This window comes from Fistularia commersonii, chromosome 34 (assembly GCF_037954325.1).
Source record: "Fistularia commersonii isolate RoL2024-O1a breed Wild chromosome 34, RoL_Fcom_v1.0, whole genome shotgun sequence".
In the NCBI taxonomy this organism is placed as follows: Eukaryota; Metazoa; Chordata; class Actinopteri; order Syngnathiformes; family Fistulariidae; genus Fistularia; species Fistularia commersonii.
In genome coordinates, this window is record NC_141317.1 from 6165565 (window position 1) to 6176861 (window position 11297).

Consider the following 11297-nt stretch of genomic DNA (forward strand, 5'->3'; position numbering starts at 1 on the left):
CCACTGACGAGGGCTGACATTATCCCCCCCACACCTCCCCCCGATGGATGGAGAGGGCGAATTGAGGGAAGGATGGAGTGAGACACGGGGAAAAGGAGGCAGAATAAAGATGTCGAAAAAAGACTCTAAGTCTCACAAGATGTCTCTTCCGGGCGAGCGATCTTGACCGCTCGCGGCCGTCAGTTCCAAGCTAACAGCCCGCCGGGGCTCCTCGGAGCAGTTGATTACAAAAATATGGCAAGAGTGCACAATATGGCAGAAGTGTCGGGATCTGCTCATCTCCTCCACCATCTGTCTACTGCTGCGGGACAGTTTAAGTACAGTACAAGGTGAGCAGTGTGTTTTGGATGTTGAATGATTAACATACAACTTCTCTGAGTGCTCCCAGCTGCTGTTTGGTGTCACTGTATCGGCTCACAACAATTTACGTGTCCTCTCTGTCTGTTTCTCGTCCTTCTGCCTCACTCTCTTTCTCAACTCTTTTTCTCCGACTCCACCTCTTTCTGTTCTCCCTCTCTCGCTACGGCATGTCCCTCCCTTCCTCTTTCTGTGTCTCTACACCCCCCCAACCCCCCCCAACCCCTTCCCTCTTGGCAGCAGTGCCAAAGTGGGCAGGCAGACTGAGGCAAACACAGCACAGGGCAGAGCAGAGGGCGATCCAAAGGCTGGCGAATTGATAAAGTGTGTGTTTGCGTTTCGAACTCTCCGCTGTCCGTCATATCATTGTCTTTGTCTCGCTCATACAAAACTGCAACGCGAGTCTATTGTGAGCCTGTCTCGAAGCTTTCCTCTTTTTGTTGTGCACACCATGTTTGATACTCCGGCTCGTGTGCGTTTTGTATGTGTGTTATAGGGGTGTGTGTGAGCAGACGTCCCTCTGTCACCCTGTGTACGAACAGACGCACTCACGCCAGTAGGAGGGGATTGTGGGAAGGCGGTGTAGCTCTCAGAGGGTGTGCTCTACTCCTCTTTTTTCCCTTCTTCCCGCCATCACGGCCCTCTTCTCCTCCAGTCCTCCGGCCCAGCCCGCCGCTCACGTACAGGCTCCAGGTATTTTTCCTTTTTATCCTGAAACACTGCTTCCCATCTATTTCAGTGCCCTATAATCTTTTTCCTCTATTTCCTTTCGCCCTGCTTTCCGTCCTTCATCATGGTCTTCCTCCTGTAAACGTGTCTGTCGTTGCCACGCCGCACTCCGCCATTTTGGTTCGATGGACATAACTGGAGAAACTTTCCTGGAGCTCGGGAGGACTTCTTGACCGTCCTCTGGTCATCCTCTGTCTCTTCCTTCCCTTCTCTCTCTTCGTGCCCTCCTCATTCGCTCTGACCGTGCTCTGGGCAACCGGCTCCTACAGGGCGGTAAACAGCCTTTCTGTGGCTTTCTGTAATGAACAGGTGTCGTTTTGTACGCAAGAGGAAGGTCCAGTCTTCTCAGGTTAACTTTGGACTTCAGCTGACCAAGCCGTATAGCTTTTGTCGTGTTCAGGTCAATGTAAGTTAAAGCGCTCACCAGTGTTGAAGGGTTGCACCCATGACACGACTGAGACACTTGGCACGTCTCTTATCAAGCAGGGCCGTTGCGATAAGTAATATAAGGGTAATAGTATTGACGTCGTTTCTCATTCCTGTCACTGTGTGTATGCACTTTTTGTCCTTTGTGAAAACTATGTGACAGTTTTTTTTTTTTTTACAGGGAACACGTTTGTTTATGCGTCAGATTGAGGTGTGGCAGTTTGTTAAGAGGTGGCAACGATGTTTGTCTCGGGCCAAAGGCTTCTGTTTCTCCTACTTTTCACTCTGGTGGCAGTTTGGCAATTCATTGAGAAATCAAACCCAGTCACATCAAACATACGACATGAGACGGACAGGTTGTTCCGCGATAATTGCTGTAAAATTCTTTTCTCTCTTTCACATTTTTTCCAGTAATATTTCCCCAGCGTGCTAAAACACACACATCCAAAGTGTCACTTGCCGTATTCTTTCTTATTTCCCTTCAATCAGATACATATTAATTCATACGAATGGCCCCGACACGGGCGAACGAATGAAAAAAACGCCCTCTCCGTACGATCAGAACAAAAAACACCTCCGAATAGACTCCTCGGGAATATCCGACAGCGATTAAAACGATTTGATGTATCTGGAAATAAACGAACGCCTTATTTTTAGTAACTTATTGTCTCTTGGTGGACATAGGGTTTGGTGTTAAAATGGCGCCTTGGTGCCACGTGTTTAAGAAATAGAGAATATGGGCAGACCCTCTCCCCTCACAATTCGTGAGCAAACTATTCTCAATACTACTGCGTCAGCCTCGGCCACTTCAGTTTTCTCCGCTAGGGCAAAACACAAACACGTTCATTTAAAGGTGAATTTCTAAAGGCGCCCCTCTTGTTATGTATATGAACGTGTCAGAGAATATGAAAGGAAAAGGTGAAAATAACAGGAGAAACAGAGAGAGAACACTGGTTTACAGACAGAAAGAGACGTAGGAGTGGGAGAGTTCTTTCCCCGCCCCTCGCGTATCCTCAGATGAACTTATCGTGTTTCTTCATAATGCCTCTGAGTTTTTTCTAGAGGCAGTCAGGCTAATTTCCTGCATTCAGCTGATTGGTTGATATCTTGGCTGACCGGCCGTGGTTTGCAGCAAGGCAACAGGAAGTTCCTCTTCTCATGCAGGAAGCAGCAGCTGTTTCATCCTAACATAAAGCACTTTGCACGCTTGTATGCAGACTTGTAGTCCATTCACGCAGACACACGTGCGCACTTGAAAGCGAATTATTGTGTGAATTTGTTTGTGTGTGTGTGTGTGTGTGTGTGTGTGGTCGGCTTTCTGTCTCATCAGAATGCTACAACATGTGGGTGTGCAGCAACATGCAAGTCCAGGCATCTGTGCTATCAGAAACATTTGAAACCATGGTAACTACTCGTGTCACCAGTACTGACAAGGATATAGAGAGGATGAAGAGGAGGATAAAATTGTGTGAGGTAAATGTATAAATATATGTATATGTTTTTTTTAAATAGAGGTCTTTTATAGAGTATTTCTTACATCACTATTACTGCAGTGTATCTGCATATACAGAAGATACACACCTAAATCTATTTATGTGTCTAGTTTTAAATCCATAAATATAATTAAATAAAGAAGAATGAGAAATTTACCTCACAGGCTCACTTAAGAGTATCTTGTGTCAGTATAAACAATTGGAATGGAGAGCCTATGCTCCGCCACCTCTCTCAAAGACTTATTATTGTACTTGTGCGAACTTAAACTTCGACATGCAAAGTAATTGGGACGGTGTGAGAGTCAACACAATGGGTCTTTTATACTCCTACATAATCTAGGTCATACTAACATTTCATCAAACATGATGCCCATGATGTTTACCTAGCTGTCTTACCAGTCAGTCTGACATTTGCTTGTGCAATCCTTTGACTGGCAAAGAAGAGGAGTTAATTACAAAACACGGGAAGCATATTTACAAAACGTTGGAGTTTTTTCCCCGATTAAATTACAATTTAGCAAACCAGAATCAGAGTTTAAGCTTTTGGGTTTTTTTTTTTTCTCAAGTGTACAAGTCAAGCAACTGTGCAGTATCTGTCAGCGTGTGGTGATTGAGTTTATGCTTTTTTTTTTTTTTTTTTTTTTTTTTTTTTGCGCTTATGCGAGCAGAAGCCTTGTGTTCGCACCGGGTTAATGAGCATATACAGAACATGTGAATGGGCGCAACACCAAGCAGGCAAAAAGGAGGCTCTTATGATATAAAAATCAAACCTTCCATGGGCGAGAGGAACCATGAAATATAAAATTCAAAAAAAGACATAGAGGCACGCTTCAGAGAATAAGCACCTGTTCTCTAATCTACAAGATGTCTAGACTCTGCATTTTGACAGAGACAATAGTAAGTCAAAAAGGGTGCATCAATTTGGATCATTTCAAGTGTGGGAATTCTTCATTCGGCCATTTATTGTGTGGCATACTTCCTCTGCCAACTCCGGCTCTGACACCCCTCCTCCTCTTTGCCCGACATCACCACCTCCTTCCTCCCTTATTGAAATTCTGCCTGGCATACAGACACTGCCCGTTTTTGGCACAAAACTCAGAGAGAGAGAGAGAAAGAGAGAGGAGACACACACACACTTAATCACACACACAGACTATGCCTTTACCAATCGTCTGGTGCCCCCCATTGTGTGTGTGTTTGTGCCAAGCATTCATCAAATCTCGCGGACCAAAGGACCAGGCAGTCTAATAGGTGTTTCCCCTGCCTCGACTTCCTGCAGAAATCAGCTCCGACCGTAAGGAGTTTGGTTGGCAACCAGGCGTTCTGTATGCGTTTAGGGATTTGCTAATTAATTTGTGTGTTTACGTCGTTTGCATTGTCTATGGAATTAATCTGACAAATCCGGCTTCCTTTCACAGTGGAGGACAGGAAGCAGAGGCCTATTGTTTCTAGGATACTTTTCATCTTGATTTTTCTAGCACGATTTTTTGATTTCTGAAAGATTGTGTTTATAACAACTTTTGTCTACATTACTTCTGATACCACTGCAGATTCTCAGCTTAGTGGTTGTTTAAATGTAGTTGGTGTTAGAAGTTGAAAGTTTGACCTGCGCCTTTAAGTGATAGATTTTTTTCATGCAATCATTTTGATGTAATGGAGCCATTTTTATAAAAAAAAATAAAATATATATATATATATATATATATATATATATAGATGCATTGCTTCATATGCTTAACGATTCACTCTTCATGAGTGTAAAATTTGTGGGGTAAATAATCTCTCTGAAACTTTTAGGGGGGAAAAAGGACATTTGCTTCGAAGCGAAGCTGCTTCTGGAAAACCCAGTGAACACATTACTGTCTCCCCCTAAATAAGATTAACATACGAGAGCAGGAAATTGCCTCCAGAACAACGGAGTTGGACACCACAAAATAGTGTTATCGGAAGGATAAATGAGGACAAGGTCCATGTTTCTTGACTCACACAGAATAATGCCGATCCGGATTTACTGCCACATAGCCATGATTCTGGTGCGGCAGATGCACGGACAGACTTTTCAATGGTCGGATGAGAGGAGGTTATTATCGTCAAAGTCCTCTTTGCTGCCCGGTCGGCCTGAAGCACATTTATTTTGGTGCTGTTGACCGATAAAACGAGTTGTCGCAGCTGAGACTTGCACGCCACTTTGCCTGCCACAGACTAAGTCCACAATTACCAATGGCACCCGACAGAGTTCGGATGATTCAGATGAGGTCCCAAAAGAACCTGGAGGTGCTCATAGACTGGGATTTTATAGTAAATGTAAATTGGCATATCAAGTATTATTTAGAAATCGGTATCAAAATAGCACTTGTTATATGTGATTCTACATTGTTAGTTATATTTTTGTCGCAAAAGAACTCCATCTGTTTTCCTTCCTGGTTATGCTCAGATGTCCTATTAAATCGTCATTACATGTACTCGTATCCCCTCCAGTACGTGGTGTCATATCAATATCGGTCTGTTCCAATGTCTTCTAAATACAGCATCAGCCAGGGGACTTTTCCTGGCGACTAAACACATCTTGTGGAACTGTCACTGGCATGGTGGCAGAGGTCGGCATGGTGCCAACACACCCCTGCCCCCCTTTGTCTGTCTGGTCTTCTAATCAGACTAGCAGGGTCTACTGCATGTTAACTATGAGCTGGTCTGGACCAAGTCTCTGGGGTCGGGGCTTTATGCTAATTAATGCAAGTAGCGTAGCTCCTAACCCCTCCTCTGTCTATCAGGGGCCTGGGTCTGGCATTTAGTCTGGCACTCATTAACCCTTCAGTCGCTGCCAGTCGTATTCGCCCGAAGGGCCCATTAGAGTTGAAAGGATAAACAAGAGCTTTCTGAGTGACCGAAATAAAACTTTGGGGCACTAAAACACTTTCTGCTGGCTTCACTGTCATTAATTGATTTTTGGCGAGACCACAATGCTTCGATACACAATCGCAGGGATGTCTATGCGTGCTGTATTTTCAGCTTTTCCAAAAACTCCAGCTGTCTAAGTCAGTGTTTCTCTCCAACAGGGTGTTGGAGCTAGTGTGTTCTCTGGGTCCTCGGTGGTTTACATAACATTGGATCCCTACCGGTATTGATTGAACCCGTTTTTATCAAGATACGCGAGACCCGACGAACCATCTGAAGGGTAGACCGTACAGTTTATTGAGCAAACCTAAAATGGCCGATGTACAAGACGCCATTTTGTGTTTCCTTGTTTTGTTTTGGGGGACAGGATCCCAGCCTTGTATTCAATCAGAGGCAGCTGGCGGTAGCCATGTTTGCAGGCATCTGTGTGTGTACCTCCATCTCACAGGCAGCAGCCAGCCTACTCAGGGATAGCCCACTGGAATTAGCTCAGTTTTTGGCAAAAACGGAAATGAATTCCTGGCACAGAGGCAGCGGCTTTTTTTTTTTTTTTTTTTTTTTTTTCTCTTTCGATCACATGCCAGAGTCTCAGGAAGCCAGTGAGTTGTTTGTTGGGCTTTCACACGTTAGCGCTCTCACTTTTCGATGCGTGTTCATCAAATTGTTTTCCTTTGATTTATGCCATTGGAACCGATATCTCGAAGCGACTCAGCACCCTGCCGAAAAAGCAGCGTTAATTAATTGGGATGCGCCAATGTCCGGACATTTCAGAATGCTCAAGGAGTGATTATCATGTCTAAAAATCTTGAAGTAAGAGGACTTGTCTTCATGAACCACAAGCAACTGTCAGCTATAAGACTTTCAAGCATTACCCGGAACTGACTACAATAACAGCGATACCGAGAATAAAAAGTCAAACAAGTCCCTGCGGTGACTGAAGTGGTCAAACTTTCATGTGTGTAATATCCATTTCAGAATTGATGTTCATGCATGTGTTTAACAAGAATACTTAAGATAATTGTTTATCTCGTCTCTTCTTTTTACCATTGCAGGACAGGGGGTTACTGTTGTGATTCTCTGGTGACGAAGCAAGATGGATGCTGTCCTTGGGGCTGAGGTAGTAGATTGAATAGTTGTGGGGTTGTGTAACCTCTCTTTGAGATAACTATACAATCTACTGTCTTTCCTAAGGAGACAGCCGAGTCTGCCGCTCAACGCGACTGTCTCCCGCCGACGCCGTCCTCTCAAAACGTGCACTCGCAGCAACCGACGCCACATTTTTGTGACAACCGAGTTCTCTTTTCTCTGAGCCGACAGGGTAGGCTTAGGCTTCCCAACAGGTGGTCGTGCACGCCGTTTGATTCGGGCTTTGTCAGGGTGAGGTAGTAGGTTGTATAGTTTGGTGGGTGGGACTGCACCCTGCTCAGGTGATAACTATACAGTCTATTGCCTTCCTTGAGGAGTCCAAATGGCTCTGAGGAATATTGACAACACTGCGAGGCTTCTATTTCATTTATCCCTAAATGTGGTATTAAAAACAGGTACGGATGCATTGGAGTGATAAGTTAATTTAAAAAATGTCACGTGAATAAGTCTAAAAATGTACATTTCAATAAAGTCATATGCGTCAAATGAGTGGTTGATATGTGGGAGCTCTGAAAATGTTTTTTGGACTAATTCGATTCTGGAGGCTGTGGTTTGAGTACAACTGCGCTGTAAATTGATTAGTATAGACTGCACTCTAGTGGAGGGTTCAGAGATTGCTTATTTGATTTAATGACAGGTAGAGATCAGGCGGACCGGACAAGTTGAAACCAAACACCAGGATTGGAGATTCAAAGGCCAATTTTGTGCCTGATTTTTATCAGCCTACTTGTTTGTTTCACCAACAGGCCATTTTAAATAGTTACACGTTTACACGTTCTGTTAACGTGCAAAAATATCCCTGTAATCTTTATTCCATTACTATGAAATGGACTTTCACCTGACACACAACCTCTGCAGAATGACAACACCAAAACTGCTTTAGGAAAACAATGTTTCTTTGACTCACCAGCAAACCGACCCTTGACTGTCGGCCTGTTGGATCTGTGGTACTGCAGGAGCGACGTGAGAGAAGAATTGATGTGAGGGATCCTATAAGTTTAATTTAAATATTATGTATCTGAGAGAGGTTGGAAAGGGTCAATTTGCATGATACACAAATTCTGAATTGTTATATAACAGGAAAAGGAAAAATATCCATTATTGAAAACCCAAACAAACAATAGAAAGCACATATGAGGCACCGGAGTGCATATTTCAACCCCAGTGTCCCTGGAGGAAGCCGTAAACAGGAAAAGCTGGCAAGAGAAGCTCAGCACAGCTGAGAAGCGAGCAAATGTCAGGGCTCAGATTTCCGATCTGTCACATATAACGGCCAAGACATCGCAGCCACACCTACAGGGAAGGGCATCGCTGTTGAGAAAACTCTGGAGAATCCAGACCCACAAAGGGTATCCCAAATACAGGCAGACACTGCATATATTGACAGATTGCCCAGAAAACAGGTCACAACAATCAGCACCTTCTGTGTTTAAGCCACCCCGTTCCACTCAAGTGAGAAAAACATTTCTGTACAATTATGGACTGTAGGGTTATGGAAAGGTGAGATTAATTCCTCATTTATTGTAGGCCCATGTAAACCCTTGTAAATGACGTGCCTCTATTCATTATATAGGCAAACTTTTTTTTTTTTTTGACCATTTAATGCTTAATGGGTGTATTTTGTCGTCATCAGTGATAAAACTATCATTTAATAATTCATATTAAGCCTTGCAAACTGAACTTTCTCTATGGATGGTTTTAATGTTGATTAATGATCTAATAAGTGTTGGTCAACTTAAAAAATAAACAGATGGACAGAATGACACAGAGAGATAAATACATAGATGGACTGATATACAGATGGCTCTTGCATTTTTAAAAAGCTAAAAAAACATTTATTTCATCTTTGGAAAATAATTTAGTACGGACAGTTACATGAACTCATTTGTAATATGTTGACAAAATGACCTATGCTGAATAAATGTAGTACAGAATCACAGAAAAAGAAATCACACTATCTTTTTTTTTTTTCCCAGAGTATTATGCAAGGTTCTACTTATAAAGTAGATTACTTTACAATCTATTAGATTTACATGGAGTTTAATAGTGTCTTGTTACATCTTGAGCTCCGAGCTGCAGTGTATTATCTTTTGGCTTTTTGAATACTTAGTATTCTTTAAAAGACTGATTATCCATAATTCCAAGGTTATTTCATATACACATTGTTCCTTATGGTTCCTTAATAGAACTGCAGTCTCCCTGCAGGCTTCTCAGTGTCTTCTCATCAAAGCGGTATGTGAGTTTCCTCTTAACTTTATGTATCTCGCCGGTGCGGGAGTAATTCCTCAGCGCCCGGGCCATTTTCTGGTAGGTCATAGGTTTACGATTTCCCTTTCGTCTGCCCCACATCTGTGCCAGATGCTCCTTGTTTTGGGAGGAAAATTGGAATATGCCAGAGGAGGAATGAACCCACCAGATGCAACTTCTCATTGAGGGTATCTGCAGCATCTCAAAAAGGAACTGGAACAAACGTTCCTTCCTCTTTCCTGCTAAAGAAAGGATGTGAATACAATTATCTGGTAAGAATGACTCATAAATGTGAATACGTGTGGAAGGATGCATCTTAACACACTGCTAGACACAATATAAATCACATACAAGTTTGTGACACTGGGATTTGTCAATGTTTTGAGGCTGCTCCGAACTGTGTTGCAAAAGTTGTCCGTGCAGGAATGTTTGTGCGTACCTGAGAATGCAGTGTGTGGCGGGGATTCTACGTTCTTTCTGTCTCCCCTGTCAGAGGCCGGAGACGGCGTGTCGTTGTATTCCTGGTACTGCGAGCAACTGGACTGAGAGTCCGAGTCGACACACGTCGGGGCCTCGTACGAATACGAAATGTGATCCTGCCACAAAGCGAGAGATAATTCACATTTACTGTTGTTCAGTTGATTAGCGTGAGGGGATTGAAAATCTTAAGCATAACCAAAGCTCAGCAGCAAGATGCAGACAAACGTGAATTTAATGAATGTTTCGCAGGATAAACTATTGAAGGGATCAAGCTCTACTTTACCAGTAATTTTCCCATCAACTTACCCATCGGTCATCACGGGAACCCGACCATCCAGGGGGTGGAGCTTGCTGCTCACAATCTTTGTCTGTAGTGTGTGAGCCACAGTACCACTCATATGCATGCTGACCCGACCAACTGTTCTCTATGAGGCACCCAAAAAAAAATCAAATTAGAGGTATAGAAACGCATCGAAACAAAAACAAATATCCGCATCATTCCGCTTACCTATCATCCTAGTTCCTTGGAGGGAGTGCGTGAGCTGGGTCACATTAGTGAGAGGTGAGGCAGGTGTATGTGCAGGCTGGACCTCCAGCGAATGCTCTTGTAAGTACTCCTCAATTACCTCAAGATCCACCTCAGGACAGGCAGAGGGAGCGACTCCGTTCCAGGGACCTCGACCTCCACTCAACCTGACCCCGGTCACATAAGCCATCTGAAGAAAACAAGTTCAGTCAGAACTCACAAAAGGTGGATTTAGCAGAGGACTTTATTGAGGGGAAGCTGAATAAAGTAGCATTTTGTTTTGTGAGTGTTGAAAAAATAATGGCTTGTTATGCATGTTATTTTCTCACACTGTCATTTTTTCCACATTTGACGCAACAAATGCTTACAAACATATATAGTTATACATATATATAGTTGTAATAGTATAAATCGAACATGTATTTTTCTCAATTAAGAAGACTTAATTCTTGTTTAGATTGAGCAAAGACTACCACTCACATGGAGGTGCCCATAAACTTACATGAGGATTAATAAACTGGGATCATTACTGCACAGTGTATTGTATATCTCTTGGAAGTGAGCCAGGTAAAACACAATGTGACCATGAGTAATAGTAGTTTGACTGTCAAATTTATGCAAGTGTAAATGTCTGTCTACTCCAGCCAGTTAACACTCAGGTATGGTTTTGTGTGTCCTTTACTCTTTGCTTCCAGACAGTATGTTATAGCACAGAACATATTTTTTCAAGCACAATTCTATTAAGGGAAATACATCTGTCAGCTCAGAACAAAAAGACTTGGTGCAGCTGTGATGAATTACAGTGGTAGTGATTCTTATTCATCAGTTCCATCAAAGAAACACAATGCTAACAAATGATTAATTAACAGATATAAAATAAAATCTCCCACTTACTGTTTCCATTTCTGTCAGCATTCTAAAAAAAGATCTGGAAATAGAGAAGACTTTTATTATTCCAGAATCATAGCTACTGCTTTTACAGCTTGAAGAGGGAGGTG

At 42.9% G+C, this 11297-nt stretch overlaps 1 protein-coding gene and 1 long non-coding RNA gene across 3 annotated transcripts; one reads left to right on the forward strand and one right to left on the reverse strand.

Annotated features, from left to right (window-relative positions):
• Positions 1 to 83: 83 nt before the first annotated feature.
• Positions 84 to 8909, forward strand: LOC147214395 (uncharacterized). Of its 2 annotated transcripts, XR_015104372.1 has the most exons (4): positions 314 to 329; positions 598 to 683; positions 854 to 1050; positions 6953 to 8909. It is a non-coding gene; the product is annotated as an uncharacterized LOC147214395 (long non-coding RNA). The 2 variants fall into 2 exon arrangements; XR_015104373.1 differs by lacking the exon at positions 598 to 683 and having other exon boundaries at positions 84 to 329.
• A 275-nt stretch (positions 8910 to 9184) lies between these two features.
• LOC147214396 (ETS homologous factor) lies at positions 9185 to 10938 on the reverse strand. The gene is made up of 4 exons (XM_086141714.1): positions 10282 to 10938; positions 10080 to 10198; positions 9733 to 9889; positions 9185 to 9535 (listed from the first exon to the last, which is right to left on the reverse strand). The coding sequence occupies exons 1-4, from the start codon at positions 10487 to 10489 to the stop codon at positions 9216 to 9218; spliced, it is 804 nt and encodes a 267-aa protein (XP_085997840.1). The 5' UTR covers positions 10490 to 10938; the 3' UTR covers positions 9185 to 9215.
• Between the last annotated feature and the right edge of the window lie 359 nt (positions 10939 to 11297).